Here is a 21,686-nt window from a genome sequence, read left to right as displayed (position 1 = left end):
ACGACCGTACAAGGGTTGTTAGAAAAGTTCGCGGACACATTGAATTACGGAAAATCTATTGTGTACTGTGAAGTATGACAAATGTCTGAATAAATTCCTACATTTTGTTAATTGATATGTAAAAAATCAGGTCCATATGCTAAAATCTTGAAAATTTACAAAGATTTTTACCATGAGGTCATGGTATACACGGAGCAATCACTTGACGCAAGGCGACGTGCCAACCACATTTCAACCCGTAAAGCTCTGTCCCAGTTCTATAAATTTTTCGTTTCTTCATATTTCAATCCGTTACATGTAAGCTTTGTCGCAGTTCTATAAATCTTTCATTTCTTTAGATTTTTCTTATCTTTTTTCTACTTTGAAATTGAATATCTATATCAAGACATGTTACTTTTCTACTATAATGTCTTTTGTACTGATTCGGTTATTACTGAAATCTTAAGTCTATGCAGTTGATCGATCAGGTATGGAGACTATGCAAAACCATATAGGCGCAACGCAACGTCCACTGGTCCATGCGATAAGGGGGTATTGAAGTATCGATGGAGTTAATCATTCAAAATGTTAATCCTTCCATTCTTATAAAGCTACAACCATTTGAAAACTTTTGTCCTTTGTATGTGTAGGAAATTCCCGGCAGCATCTTGAACATTTTAATCTCTTTTTAGACATTTTCCTGTCTGCACACATAATTTTTAAGCGGTTAGCGTGTTCGCTAGCCGCTTTATAACATGTGTCCAACGAGATTACGCAATTTCAAAAGCAACCGGAAACCTCCATAAGGCGCTACCTATGAGCAAAAAAGTGCAGCTTTTCCGATCTTTGACGGAAATACCAGAAAGCCTGCGCTGGATTATCTGGGGTTACATGCAATATTGCAGGCCAGGGGCAAATTTGGCAGTGGACAGGAGAACAAAATAGTTCTACATTTACATTTAGCGTAGTGTTTGGGTCCTTAGCATTTAGTTAAATAATCCAAATGCAAGTAGACATAAGTAATATCGTAGGACTGAACGTATATAATTGAATACATTCTTATCAAATCAGTGATTGTAGTGTCATATTTTGTTTATTATTTATTTTTGCATTAATTGTTGCAAAGACGGGTGTGTGTTTTTGGTTCTTTATCTCTGAAAAGTTTGCATTTAATTCCCGACCCCGCAAAAACTGTCTCGCCTTTCGCTAATTATTTATCATTTTATCGAATAATTAAGCTAGGCCTATTATTTCAGGAATTTTAAGAGAATTTAATAGTGACAAAGAACAAGGCCTATTGAAAAAAAAATCATGTTGCTTGCTGCAGAAAAAAACAAAATTGTGTAAAATTTCTTTACTGAAACATGTAATTAATTTGCTAACCTTTATCATTGACCCAGTATAAATAATATACTTTGATTCTGGGTTATCAGTTGCAATTTTTCAGCAAACAGATGGAATTTATTTTTTAATCTGTATAGGTGAGAATATTTATAAGAACTACCCAGAATACTTATGAAAACAGCTGAGAATATTGGTGAACAAGTGAGAATATTTACAAGAACTACTGAGAATATTTATGAGAAAAACTGACAATATTTTTGAGAATTACTGAGAATATTTTCTTAAGATCTACTGAGAATATTTACGAGAACTTCTGAGAATAATAATAAGGTTCATGAGAATATTAATGAGAACTATCGAGCATATTTTGAAAAAACATTAAGTTGGTATCAACTTCAGGAAAGATTGGCTGAAAATACCTGAAATCTGATAATTTCATGTGAATATTTACATAAACATGATGAATTTTCATAATACATGTATTGAGATTTTTAAAGCATATTTAAGGCATCTTTGAGTAAGGAATCATTCAATGTTATGAAGAAAAAAAACCTCGCTCATCAACTGAATAATTGAACATTTGCAGAAACTAGCACTGATAAGAACTAGCATGATGAACACTGTAATTGTCCTCATATACGTGTGCCATAAATTACTTTTTTAATATTACCATTCACATATTTGCTGAAAATTTAGTGTTCAATACAAAACTTTGATCAGTAAGTGATTTCTTGTAGTTGTAGTTTATTTACAATTAATAAGTTTTTATGTGCAGATTTTTGTCAAGGTGATGATAGGTTTTCTTTTAGTTCAAGAGGGAGGCAGTGTGATAATTACAAATTGCATTAACATTCATGATAAAAACCTTGCTAAAGAGTATTGATGATTTAAGTACACATGAAATGAATACAATATTGATGAGGGATTACACACTGTGCAGAAAATTAAGTGCCCACACAGAAGATCAAGTTATTAATGGTCTATTGCATGAAGAATTGCCTGCCATAGGCGTCGGAAGCAAATTGAAAGTGGGGGGGGGGGGTTAAACCAAAAAAAAAGTAAACCCCAATTTACAATACGTAGAAAATGTCTATTTTTGCAAAAAAAAAATGGGGGGGGGATAAGCCCCCCCCCCCCCCCGATTCCGACGCCTATGCCTGATTTTATTATTTATGAGGGTAATTGTTTTACATTCAGAAAAATGAAGCCAAATTTGGATGCATGTTAATTGAAGGTGGCATAGATGCACTGGAATCCAGTTTTTGCAATGTTCAGGCGTATCATCATTTTCGATTCTTTCTTTTTGATTCACATAAAAGAGGAGAAGATGGACTTTGTACTCCTGATAGAACAACAATAGTCACTGTCTTTCAATCACAATCACTGCAGAATATTTGTTCATTTCTTAGGCGTCGTCGTGCGAACAGGGAATTAATTTCAAAGAATTTATCAAATTCATATTGCACTAAAATTTGACACCAAGTAATCTTCATCAGTGAAATTTATCCACACCTGCACATTTTCTGCCTTTTATTTCCCCATGCCAATTTCAAAGCAAGCATGCTAACCGCTTCCCAGTACTTTCAGTACTTTGATTATGTATTGCAGTGCTCGATGACGCTCAATGACGTTCCGATTTTTGACTGTGTTCTTTCTTGTTGATCATTTGTAAACGGCTATGAAACAGTCATAATCCATCCAATTTAGTTCAAAATTTCTCCCATTGACGTTTTATGAATACTCTAGCGGCAGGTAAAATATCATAAATCTCTTTTATGCACAACAATTGTGCAATTTTTTGATTTTAATAAATAGTCTTTGTGATGTAAACGTGCAAAAATGTAGCATGCTCCGTGAAGCAAGTTTTATCAGAATAAAAAAGCTGTATAATTTTCAATAATCAGCGGAGAGCACCAAATTCTTGTATATTCATTGGAAAAAAGTTAAGATTTTATCTGGAAAGTTAGATCAGTTCCGTGGAAATAGCGCACTCACAATAGAACTTGTCCGCAAACTTTTCTAACACCCCTCGTACTAAGTAAGATATGAATTTTTCAATATTTGAAATCTACGGTGCATTTTTAAGCTGTTGTCAAATAAAAATACTAATCTATTTAGAATTTACAAGATTCTGATTATTGTCCAATTATTGCATCTTCAATTTTACGTCCAAGTCCATGGTCAGCGCATTTATTGTAAAGAAATTGTAAAAAGTAATTTAAACTTCATAAAGATTTTTTGGCGAAAATATATATCAACTCTCTTTTCTTAATAAAGAATAAAGTGCATCTTTTACCATAGATGAGAATTTTCTTCGTTTCATCAAGGGCAAACATTTCGTTAGTTATAAGGTGCATATTGACCAGCTTCTTAATTGTTATCAGTCATGTGAATTTGATTCTTTCCTTATTCATCGTTATTTAGCAATACTTTTTAACTAGTTAAAAATGATTCCAAATTTTTAAATGTCCCTTCATTATAAATATACATTGTTTTTCTTTAAAAAATATCTTTTAATAAACAACTGAAAACAGGGTAACTTTGGTAAGTGTTGTGACTCAGTGGCTTCATGTTGGACAATTACAATTTGAATTAATGTTCATTTTATATCACATGTATACTTTTATATCAGATTTGAAAATAAATTTCTCAGTAAATATTAGGCACAAAGGATTATGTTTGTAAATGAGATCAACGTGATTTTATAGAAAAAACAGAGGCAATAGTTCTTGCAGAGGTAACATTCGATATTGTTAAAAGCAGAGCTGAATTCCTGGATAAAAGCACAACCTGGCTTGAGAAAATCAATAAGTCGGTAAATATTTTGAAAATACAATTGTGAATACAATGATAAATAATATCTGAATTTTTATTCATATAGCACATAAGAAACCTTTAAATGATTTTTTTTTATAAATATAGCTTCAAGTATTCTTTGAAAACCAGCAAATAAACGGATTCCTCAGAGTGAATGTCTTGTCTATAGAGTAAGCTAGGCAAACTTGCCTTGTTTAAATATATCTTTGAACATTTCTAAATTGTTATTATTTTCTGATTAATAACGATATAGATTATTTGCATTCTCTTTTTCACAAGAATGATTTCTATATTTTAATTTTTTCAGATTTGGAAGTATTATCGTTACTTATGAGATTATTGGAGAAAAATCTCAATCAAAAACAATGCAAATTGGAGTTGCCGAAAGCATGCTTCGAATGAGGAGTGGGAAATCAAAGGTGGTGATTCTGAATGAGGTTCCAAGGATCAAGGGAGCATCTATAAAAAATGTGAATGGGACAAAAATAGGTAGTAAATAGTGTATACTTGGGCTATTATTTGATAATTGCTATACATATATGTACATATTATAGAGAAAAATAGCACTTAAATTTTCATTTCATGGTTTCAAATTTCAGAAGACTTGTAAATTTAAATTTAGTGAAATTATACACAAATATAGCCAGTACCTTAAGATTCCAGGCTTTATGTTTCGAAATTAAAATTTACAGAAATAAAATTGACAACTGAATTGATAGAGAAGTTTTATTGGAAGCCACATAATTCTAGTTCTAAAGAACAATGTTTTTACTTTCAATGGGAAATACATATCTTCTTCAAGTGAAAGTTACAGTCATGGATACCAAAATGGCACCTACAGTGTATATGTGCATCTCTTATCCTTGAATACCTTGAAAAAGCACTATATGAAAATGCTAATTCACAGTTTCAGGAAACATGTTGCGAATATCTCAGAGAAACTGAAAAAGAGGTCTAGATGATTGTTTTTGTATGAAAAAAGGATGAGTCAGATTTGATAATTTTAAGAGTCAGTCCGCGAGAAAACCATGCAGAACTGTCAAATCGAAGGTTGTCATATCTTAATGAAGTTTGGTGGGTAGTTAGACTTTACAATATGTTATTCAAAAATGATCAAAAAAATTCCCATCATTCAACATGGCAGCCGTAGGCAGCGCCACCTCCTTTTTGCACATTTAAGTGCAAATGCACTTTAAAACTTTAAGAAAAATGGTAAAATTCACATTTGATTTATTTTACTCGAAATTAAACTTGCATTTCCATTAAGGTATTTTAAGTAACATAAGACTATGATCTTTCAAAATTGGCATCTATCATAAACAAATATGCAATATATCAAAGGGCAGACAACTCTTGAAAATTGGCATGATGCCAATTTTCAAGAATTGCCAAAAGTATTACAAATTTAATGCCCCAAATCTTCCAAGACCAATCTTTGAAATTAATTTCTTTGATTTTATTGTATAAATATAACTCTTAAGATTATCTTTGCAAAATATTGAGCTTGAGAAATTATAAATAATTGAGATATGGGGATTTACAAATTGCCAATTTTTGAAAAAATTGCGCAAACTTAAATGGGTTACAAAGTCAAATATAGTAATTTAAATTATAAATAATTGTTGTTAGATATTGAAACATGTAACAGTTTCCTTTGAAATAATAATTAAGATTGAAAAATATTAAAATTGTAAATTAAATCAAACTAAATTTCAGAAATTACCCCTAGAATGAGGATTGGCATTTTGCCAATTGTTTAGAAATGAAAAAAGCATAATAAATTGTATTGGCTTACTTGCAATTTTTCCATTTCTCTATTTCAGTATCATTCATATGAATTTTGAGACTTGAACATATACAATTTGAGCCTTCAGTAAGTTGTTTGCTTTCTGCCAATTTTAAATTGGCGCAATCTTATAAAAATACTGACAGATGTTATACAAAATACTCCATAAAGGAGTTTAAGAAAATTAAAGATGCTGGAGTTTACTCTTATCCCACCTCCCGAATCAAACAATTGTCTTCTTTTTTCGCTTGGCAAATTCTTTTCAGGTAAGTTTAATTTTACACCCCCCGACCCTCTCAAAATCGTTTCTACGTCACTGCTATGACTGCGATTTTCGTGAACAAGAGATTTTATGAACATGAATAAATCAACTTGTATTAAATGATGGTGGATTGAATTTATAAAATATATACTGTTTATAAATTTGTGCATTTAAAGTGATTTAATCTAAAATAAAAAAAATAATAGGTTTTCAGTCCCGTTTTCCGTTCCTCATTTTAGCAACACCCCTCCAGAACCCCTATCATTTTTCATTATTTTATCCATTTCAATACTAGTCTAGTATGTAAATTGTGGGGAGGTGGATGGGGTTAAACAATTGGGTACTAGATACACTCGTATATGTAATATCCTGACCTTGAAAATGAATTTATTAATCTTTTCTCGACTAACACGCCCCCTCCCCCAACTGTTTTCAGTGGACACATATAACATTTTAAAAAAAAAAGCATTTATCTTCAAAATTAAACTCTGTCTGCAATGGTATTAATAATACAATTACGGTTATTGAGAAAAAAGTATCAAATATTAATTTACAAAGCCTTATACAACTTTATTAATAATGTTATGAAAATAATTTTTCACAAAATTTGATAGCCCCCCCCAACCCCCAACCCCCAAAATTTGAATGAATCTAGTCTTGTATTATGTTTATAGATGTTAAAATTCAAGCCGGTTTTAAATTTTTACCACTTTGTACTGCAAAATGGCATAAGTTTTGGCTGCAGTAACGACTCATGTTTTCTTTCTTTTCTTTTTTTTTTTGGAGGGGGGGGGGGGGGGGGTTGTACCCTCCCCGGAATAATTTTGCCAATATATATCGTGGAGGGTCCTATATCGGTGGGGTACCTAAATCGGTGGCATCTCCTTTTGAGCTGATGCTTTTTTATTGGGAGATCTGATTTTATCAATACATGTACATGAATGTTACGTAACACAGTAGTTTAAAGTATGTAATGTAAAATTAAAAATTTTATTAGGAATGACGATGTTTGGTTAACTCAAAAACACACTAAATTTATGAAACGTAAACAATATACATGTAAATTGAAATTACAAATTATTTTTGAATTTGTTGAGAGTATGCATTCAAATACCTGTATGTATTCTTATATTTTCTCAACTGATGACAAAACAAGTTGCTAAGACAGTAAGAAAACTACGTACGTTTATATTGAAAATACATGATTTTAGTTAGTCAGTCCTCCATGATTTTTCCCTTTGCTTATTTCATTATGACATGTTTCATATGTGTTTTTCTTTTTTTCTCTTCCTTTTCATATACATGTATTCTGATTATATGTATATCATATACTTGTACGTACCTCTGACCTGAATTTATATGTTGTAAATATTCTTAATTGTCCTCATGTACCTGAAATGGTTTGAGTGAATAAAATGATCTTGAACTTGAGCGGGGCCAGGTGCCTTAAACAAAATATCAAATGCATATCTGTTATTATTTGATTTAATTTCCTATTCAATTATACTTGTTAGAAAACATTTTGTAACAGTTAATTACCATAAAATACACGTAGATTCCTTGAGGACAGAACCCTATAGAAAACATAGCTACTACATGTATTTGCTTGTTCCCCAAATAAAAAAAAACAACTGATGACCTTTTATTTATTTTTTTACTTTCTATGGAATTTTTGGTAGATGATAATGTAGGTTGTCCCCCCTCCCCCACACTGAAATAGCTTCCTATGGGCCGGCTGTTTATTCAAGCTAAGTTTTTGTTTCTTTCTTACATTCAAATATCTTAAAATAAGTTTTTCCTCTTTCATAGTGCACTGCAATAATGTTCCACAACAACTCCCTAGGTGAAGAAAAAATGATCATACATGACTTTCTTCTTTCCATATACCTGTCACTTTTTACCCAATAATACTAAAGAGCTCCAACAAGGGGAGATAACAATTTAACTCCAGTATTTGGTAACAAGGGGCTAAAATAAGCAAAAGAAAGTTATATGAAGTATCCAAATCAGTTATTCCTATTCTGAAAAATATATTAGATTACGAATCTTCTCTTTTTCATTTAAATATCATAGAAGTAATCCATAAATATGGTAATAGAATGTTATTTAAGATGTGTGAAATTGTAGCAAAGTATGGTATTTCAAAGTTAATTTACAACATGTAGATATTATTTCCCAAGCTCAATATTTTAATACAAAGTAGACCTTAGATCATTCTTAAAGTAACAATTAATTTAATTTAATTTAATTTCAACCTTGGTCTAGACAGAAACGAGCATCTAAAAATGGCTAAAAAATCATACTCATTGATTTAGGATCTATAAATAGATGTGTAAAAAATAAAATATTCATTTAAATTAAGTTTTTCCTCATTAATTGTGTAATTTTCACCATGACATTGAAAATAAAACAAAATTTGAAAATAAACTGGTGACAAAAGGTCACTTTTTTAACTAGATCAATATGTATAGATTTTCCATTAAATTTTGTGTGATTTTCGACAAATATGCAAATGAGCTGTTACTAAAAATAGATGCAAGGTTCGACATTTTTTGGTGGATACTCTGACTTCTACCTTTATGTAGAAAATTTTAAGCCACTAAAAACTCCCAAGTTGCAACCTTCCATTTGGACGATTTTTGAATTTTGCATGGTTTTCTCGCGGACTGGCTCTTATTAATACTTTGAATGAATAAGATCAATATATTAGATTTACAATAGAAAAAAAGTTTTACTCAACTACCATGTTTAGATATATTAATTTGTAAGGAAAACTACAAAATTTAGCAGATATATTTCATAAGAGTACTGACACTCATCAGTAAAGAAATCTTAATTTGGGTCTTAATCATTCGAAGTATTTCTTAAATATTCAAATCTGAATCATCCGTTTTCCACCTATAATATTAATTTTGTATTTTTTAGTGATCGATAAATCGTCAAGTCTGTGTGATGTGTACGAAAGTTTTGCGCCATGTGAAGTAGGACAGCGATGTAAAGTTTCCTCTGGGACGGTAGTCTGTGTGTAAGTATATATAAAGGAGTTGATATTTATGTCAATTCTTGATATTACTTCTTTTATTTTACATAAACTAGCAACAAAATTTGTTTTATTATATATTATCACTTCATGGACGAGCCCCCACCCCCTTTTTTTTTAAATAGTGAACACGTAAAATCAAGCATAGTACATTGTATGTCACTGGTTCCTGGGATTTATTCCTGGAAATTCAACATATAATTCATACTTTCATTCTTGAATTTTCAGAAATTATTATTAAAGATAATGCTTAATTCAACAAATGAAATCCATAAATGCAGTATTTTGAATATGCTCTTCTTGTTTGAATGGAAATTTCATATGCTTCTCTTTAAAGTAGAAGAATGTATGGATCGATATTACAAAAAGGGTAATCTTTGTGTATTAACATATGCATATTGAATTTAAAATTCTGATAAATTCATTTTTAAATGACACTGCTCAAGTCAAAAAGATTTTTTTTTCGCTTTTAATCTGAATGCCGCAATTCAAATTTGCTTAATCCTTTTTAAAAACGGTAATTCTTTTAAGCCCCTTCAATATTCTCTCGTCGCCCGCGTGGCGCAGTGGTTAGAGCGTCTGCTCGAGAGTCGTGAAGTGAGGAGTCAATCCTTACGTTGCGGGTTCGAATCCCATTGTGGGACGTGGAGACCGGTCCGGATGAGACCGTATAAACCGAGGTCCCGTGTCGCAGTAGGTGCTGGCACGAAAAAGATCCCTCCCTGCTCAATGGCCCTAAGTGCCGAGTATAGGACAAAATTTGCAGCTCTCCACCGACAATGTGGCGTCTCCATATGAGTGAAAATTTTTCGAGAGAAACGTTTAACAATATACAATCAATCAATCAATCAATATTCTCTCAATATTATTCTTTGTTATCCAGATAAATCCGTTTTGGCTTTAATATATACCTTCTTCATTTAGTAAATGTATGGAACGCCGTCACTGCCTTATAGCAGAACACTACATTTGCATTGTGTCAACTTTCCATTACATTATGTCAACACATTGTGACATTTACTTACAGTACTATTGCGTTATGTCAACTTTCCATTACATTATGTCAACTCTTTATGACATTTACACACACTACTATTGCGTTATGTCAACTTTACATTACATTTTGTCAACTCTTTATGGCATTAACACACACTACTATTGCGTTATGTCAACTTTACATTACATTATAATAAGTCTTTATTGCATTAACTCGCACTTCAATTACATTGCGCCAATCTTCCATTGTATTATATCAGCTCTTTATGACATTAAGTCAAAACAATTTTACGTGGTGTAAAGATGTTAATATATAATTTAAACTCATTATTACATTATGTGCACTCTCTACTATTTGGTCTAAGTAGTTCATTACATGATGTGAATTTATCTTTAATTCAATATCAAGTCGCTATAACACGATGTCAGAATTTCATATATGATGTGAAAAAAATTGTCACATGTGGCCAATTCTTTACTATATTGTGTCATCAATATGCTACATGACGCCGGGGATCTATCAGCTGATGTCAATTTTCCCTTACTTTTTGACAAATCATTATTATGTTATGCCATTGTATCTCTACATTGTGTCTAAAATGCTTAGCCTCTTGTCAGTATATCTTAGAATATTTCAACTCTTTATTATGTGACGTAAGGTTTAGGTTATGCCTAAAAGTTCGTTTTGTGTTTTCAATATTACATGCACATATGTTAAACTTGCAAATGATTTAAATTAAACGTATCAAATATTAAATTATACACAAGACTTAATTAATCCTTAATTAAATATCAGGTTAAATTAAAAATAGGATCATGTTCCCATGGAATCTTTATTGACGATTTGAAAAGTCCGAAACTTCTGATCTAACTACGAAACACTGTCCTAAGCTTTTTATCAGTCTTTAACCCTCCTTTTTTTAAAAAAAAAGTGTAAATACATCGTATTTCATACGTGCACTGGTGGGTCGGTGGGGAAAGGGAGGATCCCGCCCTCCAATCTTTAGTGACCAAAATATGCATGAAATTAATCAATTGATTTTACTTTGTAGGACATTGCATTAGTTTTACATAAAGTATAACTGAAATAAGTTGAAACGTTTTATAAAAAAAATCTAAAGCCTGAGAGCTTTCGGGCTTTCACCCCCTGGTCCCCAACTTAGACACCATATCGTCCCCCTATAGCTACTCCTTTCAAGAACCCAAGATCGCAACTGATATGAGCCCGTGTTAATTTAAGTGAAAACGTAGATTTTTGTAACAGAATTCTGGTCCTGGAATGGTTGAAAAATTACTAATTCCAGTGGACGTTGCATCGTTTTTGAAAGCTGGGGGAGGTTTGTCAGCCAGAAGAAAATAACGTACAAGAAAAAGCGAAAAAAAAAATCCAAACTCGAAAATCTTATTTCGGGTGAAAGGAGGGGGGGGTCCAACTTCGATCAGTCCTTAAAAAAATTCCAAATATACTACATTACCCTTATACTTCAGCAAAAAGTGGGACTGAATTTCAATGAACATTTTCTATGATAAAGTTATGTCGGAAAAAAGAGGAAGTCAGACCCCTACCCCCCCCCCCCCTCATATAATGTGTCTGTAATTCGTCCTAATTAATCAGGACCCTCCCCCCTTCCCAGTCCTGAAAACACGGTTATCAACTTTGACATAATGTAAATGTATTTAACAGCGCGTAATCAACATTTGTAATCAACATGATAAAGAATTAACACAATGTAAAGATAGTTTTAAATCACATAAGAAAGAGTTAACATATTCTTATTAAATATCCACATAAAGGAATGGAGTTTTGACATAACGTAATAAAGTGTTGATATAATATGGAACGCCGTGACTGTCTCCATAATATATGTTCACATTATGTTATTAACCTTTTTACATCACGTAATAAATAACTGACATATAGGTAAGATTATTCACCTCACATTGTGATGACCTCGGCATAAAATAAAGATACATTAACATCACGTAATAATGCTTTGTTATAATAGAAATATACACTCACAAAAGGGAATGGACTTTGACTAAATGTAATGATAAATTTAATCATAGAACACATGTAAAACGCTTAATTTGACGTAATGCAATTTTGGCCTCACATATTAAAGAAATGAAATAATATAAAGAAACATTCATTTCACGTAATTAAGTTTTAACACAATGTAAACATATTTTCACATCACATAATGAACTTTGGTCTTCAAGTTATAAAGTGCCGACATAATGGAAGAATGTGTTTACTTCATGTAATGCAGCATTGACATGATGTAAAGATATTTTTACATCACCCCATAAAAAAATGATATAACGTAAAGATATGTTCACATCACGTAATGATAGATTGACATAATGAATGCATAGTTTTATGCTATAAGGCAGTGATGGCGTTCCATATAAATGTATATGTTATTTCAGTGGTAGTCGGATTTTATGAGTATTACAGCGTGAAATTCAGCCAATCTTTGGAAGTTTAACTAATTGACTTCGATCGACATATCGGGTGCAAAAATCCTAAAATAACAGTCCACATGTAGCAACAATTTTAAGAAACAATTTTTAAAGATGTCGTTGTACTTATTTATTTAACCAGGTTTAAATAGAAACATCGATTGTTGTAACAGATACGATTTTTTTATTATGTGACGTGAATTACTTTACATGAATGTAAAAGACGAAGTTCTTTTATTTAGTCACCATTCTGCAACTTTTAATGATCTTTCTGTAAAATAAACAATTTTGTTCTATCATTCGATGATTGTATTAAGATAACAAACAGTATATTGTTACATATTATATCTACAAAGAGAGAGAGAGAGAGAGAGAGAGAGAGAGAGAGAGAGAGAGAGAGAGATGTTATTTTTTTAATGTTTTATGTTTCATATGTTTTTTTTTCAGAGAAGTTTCTAAAGATTCGTTATCAGGTATAACTTTTATATCATTCATGTTTCGATCTACACTTTAGATACATTTTATTGCAATATTTGAATTGTTTTTGTGCAATTTATTTTGTACATTTCTTTTTCAAAATACATCAGCGTAAAAAAATTAACTACATTCTTTTAGACAAATTCATATACATCGTTGTTCTTGGAGTAAGTATTCCATTGGTTATAGTGGCTATCATTCTGGTGATTGTATGCAAGTGTCACTACATGCGCCAATTGAAAACGGAAAAAGAAAAAAAGTAAGTGGCCCAAACTGCTCATGAAGCGTATTAGTGCCACGTGAACACTTTTTTTAATTTTTCAATTTCCACACTTGAATCTGTAAATTTTACACTTGAATCTTTAGATTTTCCACTTGATTCTGTAAATTTTACATTTAATCTGTAAAATTTACACTTTAAAGTGTAAAATGTACACTTTAATCTGTACAATTTACAGATTGATTTGTAAAATTCACAGATTTAAATGTAAAAATTAAAAAATGAAGTGTTAAAATTAAATGGCACTTGCACGCTTTAGTAGCTCACGGAATTGATGTCAAAATGATTTCTTTCTTCAATTTGAATCTTTTTATAAATATCTAATGAACTTATTTATTTGCAGAAGCAATAAATGACATTTAAAATCTAGATAAAAAATCTTAATGATCCGTCATAAAAGTTTATTTTCTATTGCTGTGCAAGAATATCAATCTTAATCAGTAAACTTCAAGCAAGTTCAATTGTAGTCTAAATACACAAGTGAGTAGGTAACATTATAGTATTTATAAAAATAGTATAAATAATATCGATAAAATTTTCTGAAAAGTAACAACAACGTTGAAGTTGATCAAACCACGAACAAACTTTGTGTTTGCATTTGAAGGTCTTCTAATTTATGGTCTTTGACAAATAAATATTATTAAATTCGTTGCAACCGGTATCAGATATAATTAGTATACAACATCGGATAAGGATAATCTTTCCTATTTCACTGTATACCTACAAAGACTGAAAAATCAATCTCTAACAGTTTAATCAACGTGTACTTAATCTTATTGCATTAACAGATTACATCTATGTCTTGTAATTTAGACGCACAGTGTAGGGGAAACGGAAGAGTGGATCAATGTTTTTCAGAAAAATATATTATTTATACAGAGAAAAATGACACAAAACTCCATATAGAATTTATATTTATTTAATGTGGCGAGTATTGGCCGTGGCACAATACAAAATTGTGGGACGCCATTTCAATTGGGCGAACCCACCAGTGTTTCTTTTTTCTAACCGTCCCGGGTTAACCGCGGTGGGTCAGCACACATACAAACTGTTCAAATCAATCAATCATTCAATCAATCAATAAGTCATATCTCAAATTCCAAATATCAAGCATATCTTGTATATCATATATCATTAATAGCTCAAACTTCATAGATCAAACATCTCAAACTTCAAATATCAACATTTTTCATATTTCAAACCTGTACGATGTAGTACAGTTCGAAAGTATATATTACTGTCACCAAGAGTAAGCTTATTAGCTTAGTTTACACTAGCATTAGCATTTCAACAAGGTGACAGTTTATTACAAGTTTAACACAAACATTCAGTTATCAGTTGACTTGGTGTGCGCAGACGCCACATGGCTGCAAGTTGGCACAGCTTGCAGTCACCCCACACACTGGGGGAAGCAAAGCAAGTCAACTGCTCCACGACCAATACTGCCAAGACCTCCCTTCCCAGCTAGATACTTGCACACATCTTGATTCCTAGATGTGCATATCCTTCAGCAGACTTATAATAAAGTATTTTGAATTTCCCTTAATTTAGAAAAGGTTTTACAACACATAAGGCAATCAAATCTTACCAAATGTGATGTATCTCACCTAATTCCTCAATGCCTAATAAAGCTTTGTCTTGTAGAAACTTACCTGTCTATTAATTCCTTCTGAAATGTCTGAGCAACCTTGCAATGCTCTTTACCACCATCGTTTTTCGTTTCTCCATTATTCAAGGCAAGTTAGATGTAAATGGTTGCAGTTAATCAAAATTAAAGATCTGGGGGTTTTTAAAACCAAATAGGGGGAGTGTCACTCAAGAGAACTACCTGTATCATAATTCCTGTTTAAAAATTGCTAGGAAAGCCATGTCCTGCTGTTTGAAAAAAACAAATTTTATATCTTCGAAGGCGACATATTCACTCTCTAATTAGCCAATTTAAGCAGAGCAATTTGAAATTCTTAATCATATTCAATTACAAGAAGGTACAACACATTTTAGTGATGGTTACAAATGCCTGTAAACGACAATACTAACATTTTGGAAGCATACGGGTCTTGTTTAATGATATACCTACAAAAGATACATTACCTGATACATGTAACAAATTTACTAGTGTTCCAATTTGTATATCATACTTACCAGTTAAGTTGCCAGGAAGATATTTGGCACTATATAGATGCCATTTTCAAACTAGGATTTTTTGGCTGCAATTTCATTACCCATGCTTGCAATACTCATGTACTTGACTAATCTTATTTATGTGCTAATTGACTAAGTCCCTTCCCACTTACATAGATTATTTCAATAAATATTATTAATGCCTGTGATACATGTATGTGCATCTGAGCTCTACAGCTCTACATGACCACATTTCTCCACTGTGTAGCCCAAAATGCAAAGCAAAGTCTAAAATTCTTTAAGGTATAGATGTTTGATTATTAATTACATCAAATGGAAATATTTTATTTTATTTATTTATTTATTATTATATGCAATGAGCCTGAATACACGTATTACATGTACTGCTATCAATATGTGCTTGATCCTTCTTAATAGTATTTTGATTCAAAAAACATACACCAAGTGAAATTCCTTTTAAATGCAAGCCCAAGGGACAATGCGCAGTCCTAAGTTTTAAAGTCCGCATAATAAGAACAGAGTTACAAAATATAAGCACCCTGTGAGGAACTTTAATACCCGAACATCTGAAAAATGAAGTCACATGCACATTCAAGGTTGAGCAATCTGTATAAAAATCCAAAAACATATAAACTTTCTGTGAGAACTCTTCCGAAAATTAATTGATACATTGTTAGGGATTTAAGGAACTTGCCTAGTTGTGTCACTTCTTGTGTGTAAATATAACCAAATAGTTTAAATAAGACCATATATTTTATTTGCAACATACATTCTGTTGCATGTCCTATAAGTTAACTTGGATTCTAGAAGTAATTTTAATTTAACTTGGTATTTCCAACACTGTTATCTTAAGTAACCTGAACTGATCTGGAAGGTCATGTCTATCTACATCTCAAATATCCAATATCTCTACTGAAAGCTTTTCCTAATCCCAAAAGTTTAAGAAAATGAGATTTGACTATTTCTTTTTTGCTTTAATTATTAAAAACCAAAATATATTCATTTATAAATGATTACAAAACATTCTTGACATTTCTTGGATTACATATTGCAATTTCCAACCTTTCATTTCCACTTTATTGGATCAAAACAAAACTATCCTAGTAATTCCAGTCTTAGGCAATGGATGGTTTATGGTTGTATATAAGTATTTTGTATTTTCCTTTTCATTCAAGAATTAATATGAATTGATACATTATGTTGTTTAACAATGAAGATGCCCCTGGCCTTCTTCCTCATTTTCACCTTTGTATTACTATATTTCAATGACCATTTTGTTTCCAATTAAATAGCTAGCAAATGGAATCAATGACGAGAAAGCTCCAACAAATACAGACTTGAGAAAGGCATTTTCTAGATGATCATTGCTCCCCGACACCAAATTTAGATCTCTTTCCTTCTTGAAGTCAACTATAATGATTAGGATGCCCAATTTCAGTGTAAATCTATAAAATTTATGATATGCAACTGATCTTATCACTTGCCTTATAAATATCAGGGGCTTTCACAACATCAGATAGTAATATTTCATGAATACAAAGAACTAAACTCTAGGAAAATTGGGTGCATTTAAATAACTATAACAAAACTACTCTGGAAAAGATATGTACTTCATTCTCCTTTTTATTTACATTCATCACAAACTTGAGATATAAACTATGTCAACCTGAAAAAAATGTTGGCATTAATGCCTAATAGTTTTGAGCCATGTTGAAATGCCTAACAGTTCTGAGTCATGCTGTAAGTAATGCCTAATAATTCTGAGCCATGTTGTAAGTAATGCCTAATAGTTTTCAGCCATATTGTATTTAATGCCTTAGTTGCTCTGAGCCATGTTGTAAGTAATGCCCAATAGTTCTGAATATCTATAAAAGAAAAATTGAATATAATCTCACAAATAGAAATTTAATGAAAATGTGCAATGGGTCTGAAACATTCCTCTTCTGTTACATATAAAAAAATTAAGCTGCTGTATTATCTGCACCTAACATTACAAGAGTATATCAAAACAATCTATTGGGTTATTTTGACCGTAGTTTTAAACAAATTTCAGGCAACTGCAAGTCCTTATTTTGAGAGATATCAACGTAAAATTTTATGATTTGAATGTAGATCTGCAGCTATTTTGGGAGATTATTTTATTGCAACCTAATTTGTAAGATTTACTGGTTGTTATATTTAATTTCATTTTGTTTTCCGCTTGATTTCTGGTACTTAGTTTTTTTCCAGTTAGCCCCCCCCTTCTCTTTTAAAATTCTTTTTCAAAGTCATTTTTTTAATTTCTCAATTCTCCCTCTAATATTGAAAGTTAACATTTCTTAAACAAATAGTTATAAAAGCAACATCAAAAGCTATGCTGGCAGACATTGCTTATAATTTGGTGTCAATCTACAGTGGAAAAGACAATTCAAGTATGCATGTATACACACTCAACTAATTAATGCAATACAAAGGTGATTGATGTACCTGATATACTGGACTGTTAATCTGTGATCATACTTATATTCAATGTCTGGTTTTCCAAACGATTTGAAGATAATTTTCTATGCTTTTCTTTGACTTGCAGTCTTGTATTTGGGTCCATGTCCACGAGAAGCTCCGACTGAGTTTCCTTATTGTTGTTCACATGCATAGGACCTATTCTAGTTTGCTTTTGCCGGGTTTCGAAGCAGTATGAAACAAAAAGAGAGTTATTAATGTTAATAACCAACATTACATCATTGTAAAACAAAATAAAGATATAAGTAAACGATTTTTTGGTATAACCGCGTGCGCGTCGTCTGCTTTGTAAAGTGTTTGAATCCAATCTCATCCGTCATAATTAATGCACATCAATAGTAATAACAGCGTTAAAATGGTTGAGAACAATGCATAAATGAAAAATCATACAAATTTTAAAGTTACAAAACAACATTTCATGTATTTTATTGCAAACAATTGTTATGCGTCTTTACCTTTGAAAGGTTCAGGAGAAAGGAATGTGAAGATCAAACCCGACCTTTTATATACTACACTTGATGTGTCAACCAAACCCGACCCTTAAAAGCCAACGTTCAAATAACAAATACTTGGGACCTATAAACTAGTTTATAGGTCCCTTCAAATATACTTTTCTCGTAAAATAAAGGCATCTATTTTGTATACACAAATAGATGCTATTATTAATGTAGAAATTGATACGACGTTTAAATTAAGTCATTTTCAACATGTGATAAAACACAACAATCTACCAAAATTACACAGCTACTCGTGATTGGTAGTTATGTATTAGAACCTATATCGAATGGAATTGTAACGTAGTCCCATTATGTCATTTGACATGTGTCCTGAAATCCATAAGGTGTATGGTTATCATCAGCAAGATTGCTTGTTTCAAAGTGGAGAATTTCTGAGACCCGGAACCAGAGTAATGGACGATAGGGATTTATTATATTCATTGTATAAGTTGTATTTTAGAATAACTTGGATTTAAGGCTACAAGTGGTACTGCTCATAGTATTATATTATTATACTCATAGTTCCCTTTCTAAGGAAGAAATTCTTCAAAATCATATGTCAGCTTTGAATATTTTTAGTATCCCCTAGAACCTAATGATTTTGAACTACCGTTCCGAAACTTCATAAGAATCCTTACCAACAAAGATACTTTACGGGTTCCAGTAAATGTTCAACCAAACCTCTTTCTTTACTCCTCGCTAAGATATTGACAGTTGTGAAAGAAAAACTTAGTACAGGAGTACTGTGCAACAATTTATTATTGTCAAACAAGCTGATGAAACAAGAATATTAGCAGTCTCGTTTCGTAAGTTCTTTGGTCGATACAATGACCTTGTCAGTTAATTCAATTTATCATTAGTCAAATTCTGACTGACGTTTTTCATACTAATTGTTAGTCAATTATTTATACACTTAATTGACTTAAACGACGAATGTTTTCGTTATTTCTCTATCATGACAAGGGCCACGACGGTTGTGATCGGTCGGCAAAGTATGCTCACTCCTCCATCGCATTTGATCCCACCTCTTAAGTTTTGGAGGCCGTGTTTGCTTCGCTCCTATTTTATATGGTTTTATGATTTTTTTTATCTGGAATGTTGTTTGTTATCTCCATGTGTTTCACCCGATCAAATTTTAGTTTGTCCGAACTAATTGCGTATTCGTCCAGACAAATATCAAAACAGGTTGTCAGAACTAATTGCGTTCAGACAAATATCGAAATTGTCAGAACAAATATCAAATTTCTCTTAACGAATTTCAAATTAATCGGAACAAATTTCTATTCTATTTGTCTGAACAAATATATAACTATGTGCGAACGAATATCAAAAATACAACAAACTAAAAGTACGATACCATCATTAAATAGAGGGAGTTGTGGCTTGCTAAACATTCCAAAAATGTCACAACCATAAAAATAGAATATAAAAAAAGTCATAAGTTAATGATCATAAATGTATGCATACAACTTTTATATATATCTAGATTTTTTAGTCTTGAAACTAGCCAAAAAGGGTTTGTTTACCTTGCTTTTTTCTCTTGTTTGCTGCTTTTTATGTTATTTGCATAATTACTTTAATTTTCAGTTTAGACAACAAAAATCCCAGAACAGGAGCTAGTGGCAATTTAGGAGGAATGGATAGTGGATCACAGCGCACAACAGATTATGATTCGATAAATCATAAAAATGTTTATCGTAGAGAATATTTAGAATTGAAAGATACCAATGCTTATAGTTCCAAAATGTCTTCAAGGGAAAGAAAAGAAACGGGAAATCAAGGTGAGTTAGTTATAGATTAAATAAACATGACAGTCGCTGTATTTGATGCGTCTTATATGTGTTATAAGTATTAAATATTTACTGTTATATACCATTAAATTTCTTATGTATAAAAAAAAGTTGCTGATAGAAACATACTTGTAATTCTTCCAGGATGTGATAATCCAGATTATAAATGGGATTTTATTTATGAAACACTTGATCCAGATGAAAAGGTATGCGGTTAAACTCGATTATAAAAAAGTTCTCGATTATAAAAATACTTTCAAAAATCATTAAAAGATCTTTTATTTTGCTTCATATGAGGACACAATGATTCTCATTTATGAAGAGAAATAGGAATTAAAGTGAAACTTATTTTAAGACCAAAAAAAAAAACACAATCTATTTGACATGAATTTCAATTATTCTGATCGTGAATTCTCCTAATAGTTCCAGATTAAACGACCACATATCAGCTCCAACATGATGCGTGTAAGTAATCATCCGTGATCTTTATCTGCATTTTAAGACAAATGTTTAATCTAACTACATGTATTTTCATGCAATAATTATTTATATTCACAGCATTACTAATTAAATGGTCACCATTTGGAGAGGAAATGGTTATGGACAATATGGAACATTTAATATTAAATAACGAAAAAATTTATTGCGAAACAAAAGTACGGGGAACATTGGTGATAAATGATTTTTGAGTACTTTAATGTATAGATGTTAGGTATTTTGTGTTTATTTCATAAAAAAAATTGTTGATTTGAAATTGTATATATATACCGGCTATTGATAGAAGACGTTTTAGAATAGGTGGATAGCTTGATTTTTTTTTTATTCGAAATATTCATGACGTTAATAAAAAAAATGCATTGAAATCAATAATTGTTTGAAAGAGTATGTTATTTTAATAATTATCCGTTTTGAAATCAATACATCTGCATTTCATGTTTATTGTTAATTTTCTAATATCTTTATGCATCGTGTAATTTTGTATTATTCTATATAACCTGTTTGAAAATTATTCTGTTCTTATGCTTTCTCCTTACATTTTTATGCACTTAAGTCTGAAAAAAAAATATCTGATGCTTTCCAATTTTGTATGATCATGTACATATATTAGCGGATATATGCCCAGCCCGAAATTGCGATTTTTTCATTAAACTTAATCAGAAATTACGTTTTTGTTATTTCTTTAATTAGAAAATAACGAACACGAACAGTGAACAAATCAAGAAATTCTGTAAAACATCATATAACGGCATACAACACGAACTGACAGAAATTTCAGATGTGGAATCAGATGCTTACATAGAGCATCTATTCCCT

General features: G+C 31.4%; 1 protein-coding gene across 1 annotated transcript; it reads left to right on the top strand.

The window, feature by feature from the left end:
- Positions 1 to 4,018: 4,018 nt before the first annotated feature.
- Positions 4,019 to 21,213, top strand: LOC134273349 (uncharacterized). The gene is made up of 10 exons (XM_062755547.1): positions 4,019 to 4,138; positions 4,246 to 4,310; positions 4,448 to 4,629; positions 9,114 to 9,213; positions 13,135 to 13,160; positions 13,303 to 13,423; positions 20,170 to 20,363; positions 20,517 to 20,578; positions 20,796 to 20,837; positions 20,931 to 21,213. The coding sequence occupies exons 3-10, from the start codon at positions 4,506 to 4,508 to the stop codon at positions 20,937 to 20,939; spliced, it is 678 nt and encodes a 225-aa protein (XP_062611531.1). The 5' UTR covers positions 4,019 to 4,138; positions 4,246 to 4,310; positions 4,448 to 4,505; the 3' UTR covers positions 20,940 to 21,213.
- Positions 21,214 to 21,686: the final 473 nt, after the last annotated feature.

The sequence above is a fragment of the Saccostrea cucullata genome, unplaced genomic scaffold (assembly GCF_032062105.1).
Source record: "Saccostrea cucullata isolate Sc308-1 unplaced genomic scaffold, CSIRO_AGI_Scuc_v1 ctg7904, whole genome shotgun sequence".
NCBI lineage: Eukaryota > Metazoa > Mollusca > Bivalvia > Ostreida > Ostreidae > Saccostrea > Saccostrea cuccullata.
The sequence above is the reverse complement of the archived record's forward strand: the minus strand, read 5'-3'. Positions and strand labels throughout refer to the sequence as shown.

Bases quoted from the DNA above. Each gene is read 5' to 3' on its own strand.
- LOC134273349 (XM_062755547.1), top strand. From the start codon at position 4,506: ATGCAAATTGGAGTTGCCGAAAGCATGCTTCGAATGAGGAGTGGGAAA. The intron at 13,161-13,302 runs GTATAACTTTTA...ACATTCTTTTAG, and splicing joins TTCTAAAGATTCGTTATCAG to ACAAATTCATATACATCGTT. The intron at 20,364-20,516 runs GTGAGTTAGTTA...TAATTCTTCCAG, and splicing joins AAAAGAAACGGGAAATCAAG to GATGTGATAATCCAGATTAT.